The sequence below is a fragment of the Globicephala melas genome, chromosome 9 (genome assembly GCF_963455315.2).
Source record: "Globicephala melas chromosome 9, mGloMel1.2, whole genome shotgun sequence".
Lineage (NCBI taxonomy): Eukaryota > Metazoa > Chordata > Mammalia > Artiodactyla > Delphinidae > Globicephala > Globicephala melas.
The window spans coordinates 23,957,538-23,983,095 of NC_083322.1; the positions used below are offsets into that span (position 1 = coordinate 23,957,538).

The following is a 25,558-nucleotide window of genomic DNA, read 5'->3' on the forward strand; positions in this document are numbered from 1 at the left end:
AAACGAAGGCTTTAAATCAAGACAACTTTGGAGAAAAAAGGATTGGGACTCCAGGGGAGATATCTTTGTTGAGATGATACAATACTGCTTTGGGTTTTTTAAAAATTCTTCATTCTGGTTGCAATCTGGATTCCAAAAAACACTGCAACAGTAATCATGCCAGCAACTGTCCTTAAGACACAACTTTGGCGTGCTTCCAAAATCAGGACCTAAGACAAATGTCAGAATTCAACAAATTCCCACATGCTCACACCCCAATTATAAGCTCTAGCCAACGACTCTTTGGAATCATAAAGGACCAAAGAAGTATATGGTGAATGACTTGACCACAAAGCCTACGAAGGCAGGAAGGAGGCAAACTGTACGTTTTGGCCTTTCTTCCTCCCCATCATTGGTACAGTTCATGCAAAGATTTATCTAAAGCTTCTTCTACAGCTACAGTCATAATACAACAAGGATTTAATGATTTAAACAGCATCTTTGGGGAGTTCCCTGGCAGTCCAGTGGTTAGGACTCTTCACTGCCATGGTCCCAGGTTCAATCCCTGGTCAGGAACTAAGATCCCACAAGCCGCGTGGTACAGTAAAAAACTAAAAAAATTTTAAAAAAAGCCAGGATTGGTTCAAGATGGCAGAGTAGAAAGACATATTCTCACTCTGTCTTGGGAGAGCACCGAAAGCACAACTAACTGCTGAACAATCATCGACAGGAAGACGCTGGAACTCACCAAAAAAGATACCCCACATCCAAAAACAAAGGAGAAGCCACAATGAGATGGTAGGAGGGGCACAATCACAATAAAATCAAGTCCCATAACTGCTGGGTGGGTGACTCACAAACTGGAGAACACTTATACCACAGAAGTCTACCCACTGGAGTGAAGGTTCTGAGCCCCATGTCAGGCTTCCCAACCTGGGGTCTGGCAACGGGAGGAGGAATTCCTAGAGAATCAGACTTTGAAGGCTAGCAAGATTTGATTGCAGGATGTCAAGAGGACTGGGGGAAACAAACTCCATTCATGGAGGGTACACACTAAGTAGTGTGCACATCGGGACCCAGGGGAAGGAGCAGTGACCACGTAGGAGACTGAACCAGACCTACCTGCTAGTGTTGGAGGGTCTCCTGCAGAGGCGGAGGGGTGGCTATGTCTCACCGTGAGGACAAGGACACTGGCAGCAGAAGTTCTGGGAAGTACTCCTTGGCGTGAACCCTTCCAGAGTCCGCCATTAACCCCACCAAAGAGCCTGGGTAAGCTCCAGTGTTGGGTCACCTCAGGCCAAACAACCAACAGGGAGGGAACCCAGCCCCACCCATCAGCAGACAAGCAGATTAAAGTTTTACTGAGCTCTGCCCACCAGAGCAACAACCAGCTCTACCCACCACCAGTCCCTCCCATAAGTAAACTTGCACAAGCCTCTGAGATAGCCTCATCCACTAGAGGACAGACAACAGAAGCAAGAACTACAATCCTGCAGCCTGTGGGAAAAAAACCACATTTACAGAAAAACACACAAGATGAAAAGGCAGAGGGCTACGTACCACATGAAGGAACAAGATAAAACCCCAGAAAAACAACTAAATGAAGTGGAGATAGGCAACCTTCCAGAAAAAGAATTCAGAATAATGACAGTGAAGATGATCCAGGACCTCAGAAAAAGAATGGAGGCAAAGATCAAGAAGATGCAAGAAATGCTTAACAAAGACCTAGAAGAATTAAAGAACAAACAAACAGAGATGAACAATACAATAACTGAAATGAAAAATACACTAGAAGGGAATCAATAGCAGAATAACTGAGGCAGAAGAACAGATAAGTGACCTGGAAGACATAATGGTGGAATTCACTGCTATGGAACAGAATAAAGAAAAAAGAATGAAAAGAAATGAAGACAGCCTAAGAGACCTCTGGGACAATATTAAACGCAACAACATTTGCATTATAGGGGTCCCAGAAGGAGAAGAGAGAGAGAAAGGACCCAAGAAAACACCTGAAGTGATTACAGTCGAAAGCTTCCTAACATGGGAAAGGAAATAGGCACCCAAGTCTGGGAAGCGCAGAGAGTCCCATACAGGATAAACCCAAGGAGAAACATGCCAAGACACATAGTAATCAAATTGGCAAAAATTAAAGACAAAGAAAAATTATCGACAGCAGCAAGGGAAAAACAACAAATAACATACAAGGGAACTCCCATAAGGTTAACAGCTGATTTCTCAGCAGAAACTCTACAAGCGAGAAGGGAGTGGCAGGACATATTTAAAGGGATGAAAGGGAAGAATCTACAACCAAGATTACTCTACCTGGCAAGGATCTCATTCAGATTCAATGGAGAAATCAAAAGCTTTTCAGACAAGCAAAAGCTAAGAGAATTCAGCAGCACCAAAAGAGCTCTACAACAAATGCCAAAGGAACTTCTCTAAGTGGGAAACCAAAGAGAAGAAAAGGACCTACAAAAACAAACTCAGAACAATTAAGAAAATGGTAATAGGAATATACATACCAATAATTACCTTAAAGGTGAATGGATTAAATGCTCCAACCAAAAGACACAGGCTTGCTGAATGCATACAAAAACAAGACCCATACATCCGCTATCTACAAGAGAACGACTTCAGACCTAGGGACACATACAGACTGAAAGTGAGGGAATGGAAAAAGATATTCCATGCAAATGGAAATCAAAAGAAAGCTGGAGTAGCAATACTCATACCAGATAAAATAGACTTTAAAATAAAGAATGTTACAAGAGACAAGGAAGGAAACTACATAATGACCAAGGGATCAATCCAAGAAGATATAACAATTATAAATATATATGCACCCAACATAGGAGCACCTCAATACATAAGGCAACTGCTAACAGCCATAAAAGAGGAAATCGACATGATCCAAACAGAAAATTAATAAGGAAACACAGCTTTAAAAGACACAATAGACGAGATACATTTAATTGATATTTATAGGACATTCCATCCAAAAACAACAGATTACACTTTCTTCTGAAGTTCGCATGGAACATTCTCCAGGATACATCACATCTTGGGTCACAAATCAAGCATCAGTAAATTTCAGAAAATTGAAATCATATCAAGCATCTTTTCTGACCACAACGCTATGAGATTAGAAATCAATTACAGGGGGAAAAAACGTACAAAACACAAACACATGGAGGCTAAACAATAAGTTACAAAATAACCAAGAGATCATTGAAGAAATCAAAGAGGAAATAAAAAAATACCTAGCGACAAAAGACAATGAAAACACGATGATCCAAAACCTATGGGATGCAGCAAAAGCAGTTCTAAGAGGTAAGTTTATAGGAATATAAGCCTACCTCAAGAAACAAGAAAAATCTCAAATAAACAATCTAACCTTACACCTAAAGGAACTAGAGAAAGAAAAACAAACAAAAGCCAAAGTTAGCAGAAAGAAAGAAATCACAAAGATCAGAGCAGAAATAAATGAAATAGAAACAAAGAAAATAAGGGCAAAGATGAATAAAACTAAAAGCTGGTTCTTTGAGAAGATAAACAAAATTGATAAACCATTAGCCAGACTCATCAAGAAAAAGAGGTCGGACTCAAATCAATAAAATTAGAAATGAAAAAGAAGTTAAAACAGACACCGCATAAATACAAAGCATCCTAAGAGACTACTACAAGCAACTCTATGCCAATAAAATGGAGAACCTGGAAGAAATGGACAAATTCTTAGAAAGTTATAACCTTCCAAGACTGAACCAGGAAGAAATAGAAAATGTGAACACACCAATCACAAGCAATGAAATTGAAACTGTGATTAAAAATCTTCCAACAGGGGCTTCCCTGGTGGCACAGTGGTTGAGAGTCCGCCTGCCCACGCAGGAGACACAGGTTCGTGCCCCGGTCCGGGAAGATCCCACATGTCGCGGAGCGGTTGGGCCCGTGAGCCATGGCCGCTGAGCCTGCGCGTCCGGAGCCTGTGCTCCACAACGGGAGAGGCCACCACAGTGAGAGGCCCGCGTACCACAAAAAAAAAAAAAAAAAAAAAAATCTTCCAACAAACAAAAGTCCAGAACCAGATGGCTTCACAGGTGAATTCTTCACAGGTGATGGCTTCACAGGTCAAATATTTAGAGAAGAGCTAACACACAACCTTCTCAAACTCTTCCAAAATATTGCAGAGGAAGAAACACTCCCAAACTCATTCTATGAGGCCACCATCACCCTGATACCAAAGCCAGACAAAGATACTAAAAAACAAGAAAATTACAGACCAACATCACTGATGAATATAGATGCAAAAATCCTCAACAAATTACTAGCAAACAGAATCCAACAACACATTAAAAGAATCATACGGGGCTTCCCTGGTGGTGTAGTGGTTGAGAGTCCGCCTGCCGATGCAGGGGACACGGGTTCGTGCCCCGGTCCGGGAGGATCCCACATGCCGCAGAGTGGCTGGGCCTGTGAGCCATGGCCGCTGAGCCTGCGCGTCTGGAGCCTGTGCTCCACAATGGGAGAGGCCACAACAGTGAGAGGCACGCGTACCGCAAAAAAAAAAAAAAAAAAAAAGAATCATACACTATGACCAAGTGGGATATATCCCAGGGATGCAAGGATTCTTCAATATACGCAAATGAATCAACGTGATACACCATATTAACAAACTGAAGAATAAAAACCATATGATCATCTCAACAGATGCAGAAAAAGCTTTTGACACAATTCAACACCCATTTATGATAAAAAAAATCTCCAGAAGTGGGCATATAGGGAACCTAACTCAACATAATAAAGGCCATATACGACAAACCCACAGCAAACATCATTCCCAATGGTGAAAAACGGAAAGCATTTCCACTAAGATCAGGAACAAGACAAGGATGTCCACTCTCACCACTATTATTCAACATAGTTTTGGAAGTCCTAGCCACAGCAATCAGAGAAGAAAAAGAAATAAAAGGAATACAAATTGGAAAAGAAGAAGTAAAACTGTCACTGTCTGCAGATGACCTGATACTATACATAGAGAATCCTAAAGATGCCACCAGAAAACTACTGGAGCGAATCAATGAATTTGGTAAAATTGCAGGATACAAAATTAATGCACAGAAATCTCTTGCATTCCTATACACTAATGATGAAAAATCTGAAAGAGAAATTAAGGAAACACTCCCATTTACCACTGCAACAAAAAGAATAAAATACCCAGGAATAAACCTACCTAGGGAGACAAAAGACCTGTATGGAGAAAACTGTAAGACACTGATGAAAGAAATTAAAGATGATACAAACAGATGGAGAGATATACCATGTACTTGGACTGCAAGAACCAATACTGTGAAAATGACTACACTACCCAAAACAATCTACAGATTCAGTGCAATCCCTATCAAATTACCAATGGCATTTTTTACGGAACTAGAACAAAAAATCTTAAAATTTGTATGGAGACACAAAAGACCCCAAATAGCCAAAGCAGTCTTGAGGGAAAAAAACAGAGCTGGAGGAATCAGATTCCCTGACTTCAGAGTATACTACAAAGCTACAGTAATCAAGACAATATGGTACTGGCACAAAACCAGAAATATAGATCAATGGAACAGGATAGAAAGCCCACAGATAAACCCACGCACCTATGGTCAACTGATCTATGACCGAGGAGGCAAGGACATACAATGGAGAAAACACAGTCTCTTAAATAAGTGGTGCTTGGGAAACTGGACAGCTACATGTAAAAGAATGAAATTAGAACACTTGCACAAAAATAAACTCAAAATGGATTAGAAACCTAAATGTAAGACCGGACACTATAAAACTCTTAGAGGAAAACATAGGAAGAACACTCTTTGACATAAATCACAGCAAGATCTTTTTTGATCCACTTCATACAGTAATGGAAATAAAAGCAAAAATAAACAAATGGGACCTACTGAAACTTAAAAGCTTTTGCAAAGCAAAGGAAACTACAAATAAGATGAAAAGACAACCTCAGAATGGGAGAACATTTTTGCAAATGAAGCAATGGACAAAGGATTAATCTCCAAAATATACAAGCAGCTCATGCAGCTCAATATCAAAAAAACAAACAACCCAATCCAAAAATGGGCAGAAGACCTAAATGGACATTTCTCCAAAGACATACAGATGGCCAAGAAGCACATGAAAAGCTGCTCAACATCACTAATTATTAGAGAAATGCAAATCAAAACTACTATGAGGTATCACCTCACACCAGTTAGAATGGGCATCATCAGAAAATCTACAAACAACAAATGCTGGAGAGGGTGTGGAGAAAAGGGAACCCTCTTGCACTGCTGGTGGGAACATAAATTGATACACCCACTATGGAGAAGAGTATGGAGGTTCCTTAAAAAACTAAAAATAGAATTACCATATGACCCAGCAATCCCACTACTGGGCATATACCCAGAGAAAACCATAATTCAAAAAGACACATGCACCCCACTGTTCGTTTCAGCACTATTTACAATAGCCAGGTCATGGAAGCAACCTAAATGTCCATCGACAGACGAATGGATAAAGAAGATCTGGTACATATATACAATGGAATATTACTCAGCCATAAAAAGCAACGAAATTGGGTCGTTTGTAGAGATGTGGATGAATCTAGAGACTGTCATACAGAGTGAAGTAAGTCAGAAAGAGAAAAACAAATATAGTATATTAATGCATATATGTGGAATCTAGAAAAATGGTACAGATGAACCGGTTTGCAGGGCAGAAACTGAGACACAGATGTAGAGAACAAACGTATGGACACCAAGGGGGGAAAGTTTTGGGCGGCAGGGGGCGGGGGGGGGCGTGAACCGGGCAATTGGGATTGACATGTATTCACTGATGTGTTTAAGATGGATAACAAATAAGAACCTGCTGTATAAAGAAATAAATAAAATAAAATTCAAAAATTCAAGAAATAAATAAATAAAACTAAAAAAACAAACAACAACAGCCAAAAAAACCCAGTATCTTTAGCCTCCAAATTACTGATGTAGCTTACACTTTTCTGAGACTAAAGTGTTAATTAAAGCCAGCTGCAACCCATCCTACTGAGTGAACTTAACATATGATATATGCACTATAAACCTTTCATACCTAAAAATCATTTCTAACAAATTCACACTGACATTAACAACAAATACATTTTACCTATTACTTAAGTATATACAGATCCATAAACCGAAGAGCCCTAAAAGGCTTTGGAGAGAGATAAATTTTCCCTGACCTTAAAACATAACCACTGAGCCCCTGTCAGTTTTGCTAGATTCCAAGGAGCAGATTTTGCTTGGAATTTGATTTATTCACTCTGCTTTATTTTACATTTACTTATTCCTTGTACCTCATATAATATCGTACATCTACTTGTTGTTTGGTTTGTTGTCTGTCTCCCCGTTAAATTGTTAGCAGGAGCTAAGTGTCTTTGTTCACTGCTATATTCACAGTGTCGAGAACACAGCCTGGCATATAGTAAATGCTCAATAAATATTTGGGGATGGATGGATAAATACTCTGGAACTCAATATCTACGGTGTAAGGCATAAGTCTACTGATTCTTATGAGTATAAGAACAGCACTGCTTCGTCTCCAAGCCTGTTTTTGAATTACATACATCAAATGCCATTAATGAATGCTGAGTAACCTCCTCGCTCAGAAAAATACACACGTACACCTGGGCAGGAATATCCTAGAAGCCATGAGAACACCAGATATTACCTATTTTATGTCGGGGGCAGGAATGAAAATGCAGCAAAGCCAGTGTAGAGTCGACTCCCCCAGTTCTCACTGTGGTGTGAGAGGAAGTCAGATAGTGAGAAGAGTAATGGACACTTACTTGTTCGCTCTCATGCCTTCTCTCCGGGTGGCCAATCCCTCTGCAACCAGAGATTCTGCAATGTTTTCCCCATTGGTATCTGAGGAGGAAAAAAGAGGTGTGAATCTTGTGTTTAAATCCATCTCCAATAGCAAGAGAGCTCTCATGGGACCACTTTCACCCGTAGCTCTTCAAGGAATGATGTTGCCAGAGAACGGGACAAGGCAGCAAGGTAGGGTTGGGTTTTCCAAAAACCCAAAACGTCTAGTCTCTAGGACCCAGAGGTCTATAAATCTTCTCTGGACTAATTTTCTAGTGTATCTCCTCAGCCAAAGGCAATCTCAGGAACTCCAGGAGACTGACAGGGAAGCAAGACACATGCAGCAGCCCAGGAAAGGATAACTAACACTGACCTAGGGAGGAGAGGCCTGGCACCAAATGCAAATTCTGCCGCTTAATAGGTCTTTCAGCATCTTGATACACGTACTCATCTATAAAATGGGAAGAGTACCTGCCGAGATGGGTTCTTGTGAGAATTAAATGTGTGTAAATCGCCAAGCGCAGTGCCAAGCACACGGCAGGAATTCACACAACAGATTCAAAAGGCAGCCCCCCCACCTGGACAGTCAGACAGATTCACCTAGGACTGCCTACGATGTTTCACACTGGCAAGTCCAGTTCCTCTCACGATGTCCTGTTCTCTGCTCCAAGAGGCCACCAAGACAAGTAAGCCACACCATTTGACAAACACTTTCTCCTAGTCTCAGAGATGCAGGGGACAGCATCTCGATTTCCAATCTCACACGGCAGCCTTCAGAGCAGGCAAGAAAAATGAAGTGAAACATAAAACACAAGCTGATTAGGCGCCCCCTGAGCACTTGAAACATTAATTGCATTTCCACGCTACTGAAAAAGCTTTTAGGCGCTCTGTATTCTCTTAAATCCCTGCTTGTCAGCCAAAATGATAAAAGAAGACAGCTATGAGGGAATCACCACATAAAAATCTTTAATACAGCAGAGAACAAGCTCCTAGATAAACTGAAACACAGCAGTCTAGCTGATAGGTAACGTCAGCATAGAATAAAATTCTCTAAGGTTTATGTATTCAGTACACTATACATAGACTTCCGCAAGCAACAACAAGTTTACATACCACCCCCAAACTCAACCTAAATGCCTTGCCATTAGCCCTGTCCAAATTTCTGAAGCACATAAGCCCCTGTTCCTACTGCCAAAAAAAAAAAAGTTGAGATGAATGCTGTTCACGCAAAGAACGTTGAGGTTCTGAAGCTGAGCGTGGATCACAAGAACCTTTCCACTGAGGTTACTGCTGAGGCCCGACACAGACACACACAGCTACCTGACATCAGTAAATATTACATTGGTTCTTTCGAAGCAACAGGAATAATCCCATAGAGTGGAAAGTCAAAAGGAAAGACTCCACAATGATGGGGAAAGTTGCGCAGTAAGGTGCCAAGAGGTCGGGGGTAGAAAGAACGACGGCCTGGTACAAACAAGGCGAACGGCCATAAACTCTCCAGTCAACAGCAAACGCAACAGCTCTTGGACAGCTCCTTGGCACAGAGCACTTTGAAAGGGCTGCTGGCTGGCCCACTTCTAAATGAGTTCATTGCTCCTTCAAAAGGGAGAAAAAATACAATTCTCTGGGCCAAACTCCCAAAGAAGGTAACAAAATGTGGTGGATAGAATACTGAAAACAGGGAATGTGTAGGGAAAAGATCTGATGCTTGCTTATTACTAACCAAGGTATGATTGTGATCAAGTCACAATTGGGGCTGGTACTCAGAGCAGGTGGGTGACTATATTTTCTCCAAAAGTTGAAGACTAATCAATCATCTCTCTCTCTTTTTTTTAATAAGTTCTGGGTTAACCACAAACTCTCAAATTCTGTCATTCTCCTCCATCATAAAAAGAGTAGCCACAGGGCTTCCCTGGTGACGCAGTGGTTGAGAGTCCGCCTGCTGATGCGGGGGACACGGGTTCGTGCCCCGGTCCGCGAAGATCCCACATGCCGCAGAGTGGCTGGGCCTGTGAGCCACGGCCGCTGAGCCTGTGCGTCTGGAGCCTGTGTTGTGGCCGGAGAGGCCGCAACAGTGAGAGGCCCGCGTACCGCAAAAAAAAGGAGTAGCCACATAAACAACAGGGATTTACTGTATAGCACATGGAACCATATTCAGTATCTTATAATAACCTATAGTGGAAAAGAATCTGAAGCTACACACCTGAAACACAATATTGTAAATCAACTATAGTTAAATAAATTCTTTATCTATCTACATATAGCAAAAGAAAATCTTTTTTCTAAACAAAAACAAAAGACAAAAAAGAGAGTAGCCATAAAATAGGCTAAATATATAAACACTAATTAATTAGCTAAGGCACTGTTTCATTACAGTTGATAGTGAGAATTGGTTAAAGTATCTGAGTGAAAATATTAAACTTTAAGCCATTTAAGCCTTTAAAACTGAAAGATGTAGATGATTTCAATCATTCTTTCGGTAATTTTTTTTTTTTTTTTTTTTTTTTGCGGTACACGGGCCTCTCACTTTTGTGGCTTCTCCCGCTGCGGAGCACAGACTCCAGACGCGCAGGCTTAGCAGCCATGGCTCACGGGCCCAGCCGCTCTGCGGCACGTGGGATCTTCCCCAACCGGGGCACGAACCCGTGTCCCCTGCATCGGCAGGCGGACTCTCAACCACTGCGCCACCAGGGAAGCCCCTTTCGGTAATTATTTATCAATCACCTCCTATGCGCCAGATTCTATTAAACACACTAGTACGTTAACATGCTAAATTACATCCACTCTGTAATTTGCGTCAGTTTGAAAAACAAACTTTCCAAAAACAACTTTAAATTTTAAATGTCAGCTCCTCTTACCTTAAATAGACTTTTTTATAGTTGGAGACTAAGGCTATTTAAATGAACACTTACAGGCGGTCTCTCCATAGAGATATCTGTACCAAAAAAATGTTCTATAGTCCAGTGAGGTCTCTTGTCCGGTAACAGAAGATTGACCAGCTCTTACAGAATTGTATTATTTTGGGTAATGAAATTCTCGAACAATTGCATTTTGAAGACAGTATACTTCTATTTGTTTTACATTCTTTCTAGCCAGTAGTCCTCCAACAATAATGCTCAAGTGTTTTATTACCTACTATATTATTTGAATTATGGGTAAAAGGCAAATTTATTTACTTCTCTTTTTGAAAAGATTCCATATTATTTCTATAATTTCCCAATCAGGATGCAGATAGCCATTTGCTAAAAGGGCTGTTTCTCTACTGGGTAAATTGGACCAGAAGGCTCCAAGGTCATCCACAATTCACTTGTCTAAGACCTCTACACTTAAAATCAGAATCCTACAAGGATATTGTTAGCCTTATCATATACCCTGCTTGCTTACTTCCAGCTTACTAGTCACCCAAGGCAAATAGATTATCTAAAGCAGCTCAGTTAGAAGGCTAGTTTATCAAGAATCACAGGACACTTTAAAAGGTGTCTGCTCCCAAATAATCCAGATGAATATAAGTGTTCCTGTTCATCTGACTGCTTTATGGAAAACATTCTACCATTCTTTCAATGTCCTATTTCTGTTCAAACTCCATTGTGCAATCTCACTCTCCCTCTACCTAATGCAAAAAAGACCAGAACACCTAATATCCTATAAGCTATCTGGCCCAGCTAAACAACAGGCACACACACATATTTATTGAGTGCATTCTCTGTGCTGGAGCGAGATGCTTTACACATACCATCTCTTTAAACTCTCTGTATAACTTACAAATGAAACTAGGGCTTAGAAAGGTTCAGTTACAGGTTAAGTAAGAGTACATGGTAGAAGAGCCAGGAATCCACACCTACACCACTCTAAAGCCTGTGTTCTTTCCATTCCATTCCAAGTCATGTGGCTTACAGAAAACCACAAGCCCTAAACAAATCGTCCTTTCCTAAAGAGAGCCCCCAGGAGGAGAAGAAAAGCCACAAGACAGATAAAGCAAATAGAAGATGCAATAGGAAATCTATAGGAATTCAATTAGCACTCTGACCTAGAAGCACAGAGCCAATGAGTTCCACAGGCTGACAGCCTAAATACAGGGGAAAATAATTCTACGCTTACACGCACACCTAAACCAAGCCAGGAAATCGGGCACAGGAGTAAACTAGGAGCAGGAGTACCAGGGCACCTACATGCCACGAGCTCTGTGCACTTCCAATGAGACCTACAGCCAACACTCCCAGAGCGACCTCCGCCAGATGAAAACCAGTCTTTGGAGGAACTTCAGACTTGGAGAAAAATGAGTACCTTTCCCCCTTGGTACTCACCTTTTCCAAGGTAGATCATGCCATACTCTCGCCCCTGGGGAGTCTTGTTTTCTATCGTGAAGCAGACTTCCTTCCCAATCAGCTTCTTCCGAAGGAACTCTCGAGCAGGAAATGCCCAGGGCTGAAAGATAAAATAAATGTGTTCAAGAACTGGGCAGTTCTCACACGGCACAATCAACATCCAAGCAACTTCACTCCTTCAATAGCCTGGCCATGCACTAGGCCTTGAGGAGAATATAAAAATGAAACATACACAACATGGATCATACGCTTAGGGGTCTCCTAAAAAAGGCAGGTCAAACAGTTGGTTTAACTAGCACGAGCCCTAAAAACAGGCATCATGGTTTCCCAGACACCAGCACTAGGAGTTCCCCCCATGCCCACCCCTCCATCACCCCCATCACTGTCTACTCTCTAGCTGTCTGCTGTCTACTGTCTACTGTTTAGCTGGTAAGGGATCAGCTTGGCAATGGTGGTTCTTCCCTGTCCCTCATTAAAGACCCAGATACAAGGAGTGAGCCACACATCCACAATGGGTACAGAGTCTGCATGTGATCTCAAGATACTGTGCAGGGACTTCCCTGGTGGTGCAGTGGTTAAGAATCCGCCTACCAATGCAGGGGACACGGGTTTGATCCCTGTTCCGGGAAGATCCCATGTGCCGCGGAGCAACTAAGCCCGTGCGCCACAACTGCTGAGCCTGCGCTCTAGAGCCTGCGAGCTGCAACTACTGAAGCCCACGCACCTATAGCCCGTGCTCCTCAATGAGAGAAGCCACAGCAATGAGAAGCCCGCGCACCACAATGAAGAGTAGCCCCCGCTCTCCACAACTAGAGAAAGCCTGTGCGCAGCAAGGAAGACCCAAAGCAGCCAAAAATAAAAATAAAAAATAAAAATATATATATATATAAAAAGATACTGTGCAAAGGGATGGTTTTACCCCATCACTTTGGGATGGTACAGACAAAGGGAGATGTCTCCTCTGAAGCAGCACCGTCATAGTCAGTGGTCACTAGCACTTGAATTTACAGTCTGGACCTAGCTCAGTGCCCCAAGTTCCCTTAGAACAGAAATGAGGAAGGAGAGGGTAAGAGCTCAAGGAGTAAATGATCTGCAGAAGTTCGTGTGCAGGAACAATGCAGCGTATAAAAGGGCAGAGTGGTATATGTCTATCACCAATTGGAGCCACAGAACATGGACTACACATAGTAAAGGCAAAACAGTGTATCAGTGACCTGAAAAGGAAGCGCCTGCCAACCTTTTCAGTCCATGAAGATTATTCCATGGGGTTAGCCAAGAAGCTTTTCTAGAAGAAAAACATCCATGACTTCCCAGAAACCAGAAGCCAGTTTAAATGTGGCAGTCTACCAACCCACTGGGCTAGTATTCACAAAACCAGTACTGTTAGACAACGACAACTGTGGATAGTTCTAGGAAGAACTAATCCTGAGTAAGTGCTCTTGAAGACACAAAAACAAGCTTATCCTCATTCATCTAATGCGCTCTCGTCAAAGTGCCAACAAGCAAAAGAACCAATCACTCAATGGCAATATGGAGTTCACCACATTTTAATCTCCCATTTCTACCCCTCTCCTCATTCATAATAATGAGAACAGATACTGTGACCAAAGAGTATGATGACTGATAATGAGCCCAACTACCAGCCACATCACAGAAACAGCACTAAACCAATTAACACAGCCTCACACATTTTTATCACCTTACTGAGCCGCTTACTCTAAAAACATCCTCAGCTATAGATCTAATGTCTAGGCTTCAGTTTTGAGTAATACACTAATACCTAAAATTCAGTAAAACATTGCTTTCCTAAATGTAAAGCTCTGACAAAACAAAGTACTCCTAAAGGAAGCCAAGACTTCGGTAAAAATTCATTTATCAAGGGTCAGTTCACAAGGAAATAGCTAACCCCTGTGGGGAAACCTCCAACTTCTACCGACTAGGCAGAATTACTAAAAGCTTTTAAGGCTTGAGGAAGGAGCACCCTTGTCTCAGGACCTCATGTTTTACAGCTGGTCAGTCACTGGGCAATAAGAGAAAGCTACACTGGAGGTCCTGAAAAGGACATACACCTTATCCTAGAGAAAGGTAACCTAGCTTCTTTAATATTCCAGCCTTCTCAAGTTGTGTTCCATCCAGAGTCAGGCAAATTCAATAAACGGACAAGATACGAGCTATGAAGAGAGGCGATTAGAAGATTCAGGAAAGCGAGTGACCGCATCACTCCTGCCGAGGGCAACAGGGCACTCCAGGAGAGAATCCTGTGCAGGTGTCCACACAGAGCACAGCCAGCAGAAGGCTACCTAATGGAGAAGGCCATCCCAGCAGAGCCTCCCAGAACAACTCTACGTATACAGAAACTGACTCAAAGCGTTCATCACATTAGGGGCACAATGACCCAATAGGAAGAATCACTGGTCTGGTCAAATGATGTGCCAGAGCTCCACCTAGGAAGCAATGGCTGTTAAGTAGCTGAGACTCAAAACTGCCTCTTCCCTTTAGAATGCCCAATGGCAGGTGATCTAGCAGCTTGCTCTCCACTCCCAGACCCATGCAAGGTTCTGGTGTCTACCACGACAAATGGAATTTTAATTCCCATCTTTTCTTTGCACCAGGTAGACTCCCAAACTACTGAAACAAGATTAAATCCCACAACAATGTAAACCCTCAAAGCTAGCTACTTTTGTACTTGGCCCAGTGCTCGATCATCCCACTGTCCCACCTGCGCATGTAATTAATCCCTCTCTGCTGCAACCACGCCACCACCCCAACTTTCAAAAGCTCCACTGAATGTAGAACGACTGTGACATTCATTTCTGTATTTCACATGAAACCAACATACAGCTTCACGTACAATGAGAGCTCAAGAAATCTGTGGGAATGGGCTTCCCTGGTGGCGCAGTGGTTGAGGGTCCGCCTGCCGATGCAGGGGACACGGGTTCGTGCCCCGGTCCGGGAGGATCCCACATGCCGCGGAGCGGCTGGGCCCGTGAGCCATGGCCGCTGAGCCTGCGCGTCCGGAGCCTGTGCTCCGCAACGGGAGAGGCCACAACGGTGAGAGGCCCGCGTACCGCAAAAAAAAAAAAAAAAAGAAATCTGTGGGAAATAAATATATAATTCCCACAGTGCCCATCAATGCAGTTATCTAGGCTGCGTAGAGTAGCTAGGCAATGCTGGGGATTAGGCTGGAACAGGGCAGTATGGTTGGGGACACACAGCAGAGCTACTTTTATTGTCACGGGACTTAGGAGAGAGCTAAGTTTCTCTGAAAGCAGATATGAAAGAAGGCGGAGAATAATCAAGTGCATGATATTTGGAACAGTGATACAAAGGGAAGCAAATAAGCAATCATGTCCTTGACTCTGTTTGAATGTGACAAAACTAAACATGCTCCAAAACAACAGAAAGCCAGAGAGAAAGTAATGCTACATTCCACAATCCACTGATCCACAAAAGGAGACGCTCGGGTTCTTTTCCTCATTATCCACTGTACACCTGCTTTGTGTCAGGCACTGACGAGGAAGAAAAACACAGATGTCCCTCCCCTGAGGAGCCGACACCAAGTACAGAGACATATAAACATGGAATAGGGTGACAGCACAAAAAAGGGATGATGAAAGGTGATGTCAGGTGTAACTTCTCCAGAGGATGAATCACCAGGGCACAAGGAGGAGACGGAGCTTCCGCTGGAGGAGGCAGTTGAGCCAAGGCATGAGCAGGCAGGACTCAGGTGGCCTGTTAGGAGACCCGAACACTTCCTCAGGGTTGGGACTTAGCATCCCAGAAGGGGTTCAGTAAGAGAAGACTAAAAGTCAAATCACAAATGGGACTGTAACCCAGGCTACGGCATTTAAATTTGTCCAGCCCTAATGAGGAATCACTGAAGTATCTGGCAGTAATACTGAGCCAGGGGGAAAAAATGACATTATATCTCAAAAACATCTGAGAGCATACAGAGAAAGAATCAGAGGGAAGGAAAATGAAGGCAGAAAGACTGTTATCTTAATATTCCAGAGTTGAACAAAGCACTCTCTCAGAGTTGAACAAAGAACAATAGCAATTGTAATGAAGTTTCGAGAAGAGAGATTTTGAAAGAGCAGAATCTCTAGGTCTCGATAAAAAACTGGAGGTTGGCGGGGGTGTCTGGAATTGGGTTACCACTTGGCGTCACTGCTAACTTGAGCCAGAGCACCTTCAAGGGCATGGTGGGGGGAAAACCAAATCACAGCAGGGCAAGGAGAGACTAGATTACTGCACACAGAAATAGTGGCTGTGGCTGACAAAGGGCGAAATCTGTAGCTCTCAAATACTTCAGGCCACAGGGACCTTTGAAGAGTTACCAGGAGAGACTGAGCTGCTCTGGAAGAGACAAAAACCACTAGGCTGTACAAATATATGAAACTCCAGTGAGAGCAGGGATCAGATTACATGGTATTCTTTCAGGTGGGATAGTTCTGGTAAGATTTTATTGTACTGTTACATAGGCTACAGCTAAGATACTTCAGAACAAGCTCCAACTGGCCTTGATTCTCATCCACAAAACAGAAAATTAAAACCCAACCCTTCTTCCCTACAGGCAACACTGCTTCTTCCTTCTGGGGAAATGAACTTGACTGGCTCTAGCCAACCAGGGTCAACACTCTTCTCCTCTTAGAAGCAGGCAAGCTGTTACACAACACAAAACTGAAAGGGAAAGAACTATTCAAAACGTTGATCAAGAAAAGCACTTAGCACCCAAAATTTGAAAAGTGCTGAGAGGGATGTAATCTTCAGCACTTGGACTAACAGTACGAGAAATGTCTGTAGTAGCAGAAATTAAATAGCACTCGAGATTACCACAGCTAACATTCGTTAAGTAGCTTACAGGCCCATGCTAAACATTCCGCATTATCTTGTTTAATCCTCATTGAACAACCCTGAGGTATAGAGTAACCCAATACTTGTGCTTACTGATAGAGGACCAATGGAAAATAACTGATTTTGTCTATTTAGTCATTATCCCAAGAATCTAACTGCTGCTGATAGAATTTGGGGTGATTTGTCTCTATTTCCTATAACACTGCTCTACTATCTTCTTAATTCAAACAAAATGCTTTTTATTATAGATGGAAAAAACTGCATGTTTTTCCTTAAATGAAAGAACCCCGTGAGCTGCTTTTTTTCCCGCACTTCCATGGGAGAAAACAGCAGACGGAAGCTGAGGTACCAACTTGCCCATCATCATCAAGCTGAGGCAAAAGACAAATAATTAGAATCCAGAAACTTCATTTTTGATAGCCAAAGCACCACTGAAGAAGAGACAAGAACTGATGTTTCAAAGTACAGGAGCCAAGAAGACTGATGGCAGCTGCCTGGAGAGGTAACTTAAGGAGTCCCAGGCAGACCACAAAGAAGGCAAGGTGGCCAGGCATTAGAGATGGAGGAGAAGGGGGCTGGAGGGGACGGTGGAACAAAAGCTCAGAAGCTTGTCAAATCGCCATAACACATGGTTCTTGACAACTACTGAACCACAAGTTGCCCTAAGAAACTGATAACTTCCTCCCTTCCAAATGCATGTTTACACAAAATTTTGCAAACAATTTCATGGGGTTCACAGACGTCCTTAGGACACAGATCCCAGATTAAGAATCTATAATAAGGCACATTCCTAACATTTATAGTATATGCTACCATTTATGAAAATGAGCATCTACGGTATAGCACAGTGAACTATATATACTCAATATCTTATAATAACCTATCATGGAAAAGAATCTGAAATACATATAACTGAATCACTTTGCTGTACACTTGAAACTAACACAACATGGTAAATTAACTATACTTCAATTAAAAAAAAGAAAGAAAGAAAAGAAAATGAGTGTCTGCTTGTATAGGTGATAAATGCCTCTGGAGATTCAAGCCTGCCGTAACACCAGTAGTCTCCTGGGAGAAGAACTAGATTTTTCACTGTGCATCCTTCTGAATTTTGAAGGTAAATGAAGAATTCAAACATAAATAAAAGAGCTCTGCCATAACTAATGCCAACCTCAAACAGCGGAGACTACCTAGGAAATGTACTAACCCGTTTCCAGAGAAAGAGGCATGAAACACTGATAAACCTGAAAAGGCTCTAAACCTATGGGAAAGTGTATGACGGAAAGAGACTGGGATTACTGGGATTAAAGGTAGCGAATGTATAAACTGAAGCAAGCCACTGTTGATTTGTCATCAATCCTGTGATATAAAAATACTTGAAATAGGGAGCCTACTTCAAGATGGCAGAGGAGTGAGACGTGGACATCACCTTCCTCCTGACAAATACATCAGAAATACATCTACATGTGGAACAACTCCTACAGAACACCTACTAAACGCTGGCAGAAGACCTCAGACTTCCCAAAAGACAATAAACTCCCCACGTACCTGGGTAGGGCCAAAGAAAAAAGAAAAAACAGACAAAAGAATAGGGACGGGACCTGCACCTCTGGGAGGGAGCTGTGAAGGAGGAAAAGTTTCCACACACTAGGAAGCCCCTCACTGGCGGACACGGGGGGTGACAGGGGGGAAGCTGCAGAGCCACGGAGGAGAGCACAGCAACAGGGGTGCGGAGGGCAAAGTGGAGAGATTCCCGCACAGAGGATCAGGGCCGACCGGCACTCACCAGCCCGAGGCTTGTCTGCTCACCCATCAGGGCGGGTGTAGGCTGGGAGCTGAGGCTCGGGCTTCAGAGGTCAGACCCCAGGGAGAGGACTGGGGTTGGCTGCGCGAACACAGACTGAAGGGGGCTAGTGTGCCACAGCTAGCCGGGAGGGAGTCTGAGAAAAATTCTGGACCTGCCGAAGAGGCAAGAGACCACTGTTTTGGGTGCACGAGGAGAGGGGATTCAGAGCACCACCTAAATGAGCTCGAGAAGGGTGCGAGCCGCAGCTATCAGCGCGGACCCCAGAGACAGGCATAAGACGCTAAGGCTGCTGCTGCCGCCACCAAGAAGCCTGTGTGCAAGCACAGGTCACTATCCACACCCACCTTCCGGGGAGCCTGTGCAGCCTGCCACTGCCAGGGTCCCGTGATCCAGGGACAACTTACCCGGGAGAACGCACGGCGCACCTCGGCTGGTGCAACGTTACGCTGGCCTCTGCCCCCGCAGGCTCGCCCCGCATTCCATACCCCTCCCTCCCCCCAGCCTGAGTGAGCCAGAGCCCCCGAATCAGCTGCTCCTTTAACCCCGTCCTGTCTGAGTGAAGAACAGATGCCCTCGGGTGACCCACATACAGAGGCGGGGCCAAATCCAAAGCTGAACCCCAGGAGCTGTGCGAACAAAGAAGAGAAAGGGAAATCTCTCCCAGCAGCCTCAGGAGTGGCGGGGTAAATCTCCACAATCAACTTGATGTACCCTGCATCTGTGGAATACCTGAATGGACAATGAATCATCCCAAAATTCAGGCGGTGGACTTCAGAAGCAACTGTAGACTTGGGGGTTTGCTTTCTGCATCTAATTTATTTCTGGTTTTATGTTTATCTTAGTTTAGTATTTAGAGTTTACCATCATTGGCAGATTTGTTTATTGCTTCGGTTGCTCTCTTCCTTGTTTTATTTTTAATATATATGTATTTTTTCCATTTTCTCTTTCTGTGAGTCTGTGTGTGTATGCTTCTTTGCGTGATTTTGCCTGTATAGCTTTGCTATAAAGAAACACAAGCTTTAAATGATACATTAAACAAGATGGACTTAATTGATATTTATAGGACATTCCATCCAAAAACAACAGAATACACTTTCTTCTCAAGTGCTCCTGGAACATTCTCCAGGATAGATCATCTACTGGGTCACAAATAAAGCATTGGTAAATTTTAAAAAATTGAAATCGTACCAAGTATGTTTTCCGACCACAATGCTATGAGACTAGATATCAATTACAGGAAAAAACTGTAAAAAATACAAACACATGGAAGCTAAACAATACACTACTAAATAACCAAGAGATCACTGAAGAAATCAAAGAGGGACTCAAAAAATGCCTAGAAACAAATGACAATGAAAACACGATGACCCAAAACCTACTGGATGCAGCAAAAGCAGTTCTAAGGGGGAAGTTTAGAGCAATACAATTCTACCTCAAGAAACAAGAAACATCTCAAATAAACAACCTAACCTTACACCTAAAGCAATCAGAGAAAGAAGAATAAAAAAACCCCAAAGTTAGTGGAAGGAAAGAAATCATAAAGATCAGATCAGAAATAAATGAAAAAGAAATGAATGAAACAATAGCAATGATCAATAAAACTGAAAGCTGGTTCTTTAAGAAGATAAACAAAATTGATAAACCATTAGCCAGACATCAAGAAAAAAAAGGAGAACACTCAAATCAATAGAACTAGAAGTGAAAAAGGAGAAGTAACAACTGACACGGCAGAAATACAGGGATCATGAGAGATTACTACAAGCAACTATATGCCAATAAAATGGACAACCTGGAAGAAATGGACAAATTCTTAGAAAAACACAACCTTCCGAGACGGAACCAGGAAGAAATAGAAAATATAAACAAACCAATCACAAGCACTGAAATTGAGACTGTGATTTAAAATCTTCCAACAAACAAAAGTCCAGGACCAGATGGCTTCACAGGAGCAATCTGTCAAACATTCAGAGAAGAGCTAACACCTATCCTTCTCAAACTCTTCCAAAATATAGCAGAGGGAGGAACACTCCCTAACTCATTATACAAGGCCACCATCACCCTGATACCAAAACCAAACAAAGATGTCACAAGAAAGAAAACTACAGATGAGTATCACTGATGTACACAGATGCAAAAATCCTCAACAAAATACTAGCAAACAGAATCCAACAGCACATTAAAAGAATCATACACCATGATCAAGTGGGGTTTATTCCAGGAATGCAAGGATTCTTCAATATACACAAATCAATCAATGTGATACACCATATTAACAAACTGAAGGAGAAAAACCACATGATCATATCAATAGATGCAGAAAGTTGTGACATAGTAGATGTGACAAAATACAACATCCATTTATGATAAACACCCTCCAGAAAGTAGGCATAAACGGAACTTACCTCAACATAATAAAGGCCATATATGACAATCCCACGGCCAACCTTATCCTCAATGGTGAAAAACTGAAACCATTTTCACTAAGATCAGGAAAAAGATAAGGTTGTCCACTCTCACCACTATTTTTTTTTTTCTTTTTTGCGATACGCGGGCCTCTCACTGTTGTGGCCTCTCCCGTTGCAGAGCACAGGCTCCGGACGCGCAGGCTCAGCAGCCATGGCTCACGGGCCCAGCCACTCCGCGGCATGTGGGATCTTCCTGGACTGGGGCACAAACCCGTGTCCCCTGCATCGGCAGGCGGACTCTCAACCACTGCGCCACCAGGGAAGCCCTCACCACTATTATTCAACATTATTTTGGAAGTTTCAGCCACAGCAATCAGAGAAGAAAAAGAAATAAAATGAATCCACATCAGGAAAGAAGAAGTAAAGCTGTCACTGTCTGCAGATGACATGATACTATACATAGAGAATCCTAAAGATGCTACCAGAAAACTACTAGAGCTAATCAATGAATTTGGTAAAGTAGCAGTACAAAATTAATGCACAGAAATCTCTTGCATTCCTATACACTAATGATGAAAAATCTGAAAGATAAATTAAGGAAACACTCCCATTTACCATTACAACAAAAAGAATAAAATACCTAGGAATAAACCTACCTAAGGAGACAGAAGACCTGTATGCAGAAAACTATAAGAGACTGATGAAAGAAATTAAGGTGACACAGATGGAGAGATGTACCCTGTTCTTAGATTGGGAGAATCAAAATTGTGAAAATGACTATACTACCCAAAGCAATCTACAGATTCAATGCAATCCCTATCAAACTACCAATGGCATCTTTCACAGAACTATAACAAAAAATTTCACAATTTGTATGGAAACACAAAAGACCCTGAAGAGCCAAAGCAATCTTGAGAAAGAAAAACGGAGCTGGAGGAATCAGGCTCCCAGACTTCAGACTATACTACAAAGCTACAGTAATCAAGATAGTATGGTACTGGCACAAAAACAGAAATATAGATCAATGGAACAGAATAGAAAGCCCAGAGATAAACCCACGCATATATGGTCACCTTATTTTTTATAAAGGAGGCAAGAATATACAATGGAGAAAAGACAGCCTCTTCAATAAGTGGTGCTGGGAAAACTGAACAGCTACATGTAAAAGAATGAAATTAGAACACTCCCTAACACCTTACACAAAAATAAACTCAAAATGGATTAAAGACCTAAAAGTAAGGCCAGACACTATAAAACTCTTAGAGGAAAACATAGGCAGAACACTCTATGACATAAATCACAGCAAGATCTTTTTTGACCCACCTTCTAGAGAAATGGAAATAAAAACAAAAATAAACAAATGGAACCTAATGAAACTTAAAAGCTTCTGCACAGCAAAGGAAACCATAAACAAGACCAAAAGACAACCCTCAGAATGGGAGAAAATATTTGCAAATGAAGCAACTGACAAAGGATTAATCTCCGAAATTTACAAGCAACTCATGCAGCTCAATATCAAAAAAACAAACAACCCAATCCAAAAATGGGCAGACGACCTAAACAGACATTTCTCCAAAGAAGATATACAGATTGCCAACAAACACATGAAAGGATGCTCAACATCATTAATCATTAGAGAAATGCAAATCAAAACTACAACGAGGTATCACCTCACACCAGTCAGAATGGCTATCATCAATGAATTTACAAACAATAAATGGTGGAGAGGGTGTGGAGAAAAGGGAACCCTCTTGCACTGTTGGTGGGAATGTAAATTGATACAGCCACTATGGAAAACAGTATGGAGGTTCCTTAAAAAACTACAAATAGAACTACCATGCGACCCAGCAATCTCACTACTGGGCATATACCCTGAGAAAACCATAATTCAAAAAGAGTCATGTATCACAATGTTCATTGCAGCTCTATTTATAACAGCCAGGACATGGAATCAACATAAGTGTCCATCAACAGATGAATGGATAAAGAAGATGTGGCACACATATACAATGGAATATTACTCAGCCATAAAAAGAAACAAAATTGAGTTATTTGTAGTGAGGTCGATGGACCTAGAGTCTGTCATACAGAGTGAAGTAAGTCAGAAAGTGAAAAATAAATACCATATGCTAACACGTATATATGGAATCTAAAAGAAAAAAGAATGGCTCTGAAGAACCTAGGGGCAGGCAAGGAATAAAGACGCAGACGTGGAGAATGGACTTGAGGACATGGGGAGGGGGAAGGGTAAGCTGGGACGAAGTGAGAGAGTGGCATGGACATATATACACTACCAAACGTAAAATAGATAGCTGGTGGGAAGCAGCCGCATGGCACAGGAGATCAGCTCGTGCTTTGTGACCACCTAGAGGGTGGAATAGGGAGGGTGGGAGGGAGACGCAAGAGGGAGGAGATACGTGGATATATGTATGTGTGTAATTGATTCACTTTGTTATAAAGCAGAAACTAACACACCATTGTAAAGCAGTTATACTCCAATAAAGATGTTAAAAAAAAAAACAACTTGAAATATACAGAAAAGAAAGAGTACATCAAATGTGCAGTCAAGGAGGAGACTGGGCTATAACCTGGGTCCACAGCCTCTGCGAGGGGAAGCACCTACCTCATCCGGGGTGTCTTTTGCATCAGGTTGTGTGGCAGCTGCCCTGCGGGCAAGGTTTCCAGCGCGAATGTTGCTAAGGTTGATCTGCCTCTCTGGAGGAGGCCCACCACGAGGCTGCCCGCGCACAATGATGGCACACCCTGAGAGGACCTAGGTAAGGGGAAAAACAGAGAAAATTAGCCGTCTAAAGGTAACATCACCACAATACGATGGTCCACTCCTGTATCCCCAACATCTAGAACACTACTCGGCCTCTTGAAGGCACTCAAATATTTGCTGGATGACTGAATGAACAAGACTATTTTTAAGTTTATAAGAGAAATACCTACATAAAACCTTGGGCTAGATTCTGAAGTGACTGACCCAGCAATACAAATAAGAATTACACTAAATGATAGAAGACTCAAAATAGACTAGGGTGAAGAGGCATGCGAGACATGGAGATAACCTTTGTAATTTCATCCCAGCAAGCTGACCACCACCTGTGTTCTTTTCAGTATTTAAGAAGTTAATGTCTCCATCCACACATGCTGTTCTACGGTGGAAAAGGCAAGCAATGGAAGAAGGCCAGAGAAAAGTGGAAGCTGAAGGAAGAAGCCCCGACACGCCAGCCACACCAGCCAGAAGGAGCCGAGGATTCCCAGGGCTAACGTGGAGGCAGTGCAGCCAGAGCCCAGTGCTCACACTTCCTCTGTAGACAGTGCTCAGACTCTAGGCTAAGAGGGAAATACAGAAGAGAGAATCTAGAAACCCCACGCCCTCGGTGATTACAACAGGGGCATCAAAGAAGCACCTTAAAGCTCCCAAGTCCAGCAGCTCCTTTCCTCTCTCTCTGAAGGATGCCAGGCATAAAACCCACTTGGCAACTATGGAATGAGCTCTAAAGCTCACTTAAAATATTTGCGGGGGGAAGGAGAAAGGATTTCACGTGGGAGAAGAGAAGAGACGGCACACAGAAAAACGAGAATCATCGCCCAAGCTATTCAAATTCTTCGCTCAGCGAGGCACGATTCAATCAACAGGGAGCCTTGAGCACTGGCTTCACAAGAGCTGAAAGGCTCAATCCCACCTTCAAAACAAGAAAAAGCTGCTGAATGAAAAGTGAGTAGATGGAAGGTTGGAGAGTCCTGCCAATGCAGAACTCCGAGACAGACAAGACCACGGAGTTTCCTGTAAAGGGAACAGTCCTTGGAAAGGAAGCTGACTCAAAGGAAGAAAGGAAGGAATATGAAGGAAGCCACTTTGATATGCATTTGCTTAGCTGTCTTGTCTCCCTCACCTCTCCACCTTAACTCATGCTCTAAATCGTGGATTATTAATATAAATACAGAAGTGCATTAAACATATATGTACATCTTAAAGAATAAGAAGCAAACAACTATGTAACCACCACCCAAGTTAATTACCAAAACACCAGCAGAACCTTGGCTCCCCTGTGTCCCTCTCTACTCCCAGCCCCGTCTCCTGACCGCCACCACTATCCTGACCATTGTGATAACCCCTCCTTCCGTGCTTTTCTGTACAGTGTTACCATTTACGTATACATCTCTATGCAATATGGTGGTTTTGTTTTTCCTATTTCTGAACTCTTAAACTGAGTCTACTGTGTGTACCCAACAGTGACTTGCTTCTTCTGCCCTTTTTTTGGGTGAAACTCATTCATGCCAGAACACTAGTTTATTCACTTTTGT

At 42.5% G+C, this 25,558-nt stretch overlaps 1 protein-coding gene across 1 annotated transcript in view; it reads right to left on the reverse strand.

Annotated features, from left to right (window-relative positions):
* The window catches only part of SND1 (staphylococcal nuclease and tudor domain containing 1), a 419,451-nt gene that overhangs the window by 366,086 nt on the left and 27,807 nt on the right, over positions 1-25,558 (reverse strand). The window contains exons 2-4 of the mRNA XM_030853699.3: positions 23,868-24,017; positions 12,158-12,278; positions 7,835-7,913 (exon numbers count right to left, since the gene is read on the reverse strand). Coding sequence (XP_030709559.1) covers positions 7,835-7,913; positions 12,158-12,278; positions 23,868-24,017 — 350 coding nt within the window. The remainder of the gene's footprint in view (positions 1-7,834; positions 7,914-12,157; positions 12,279-23,867; positions 24,018-25,558) is intronic.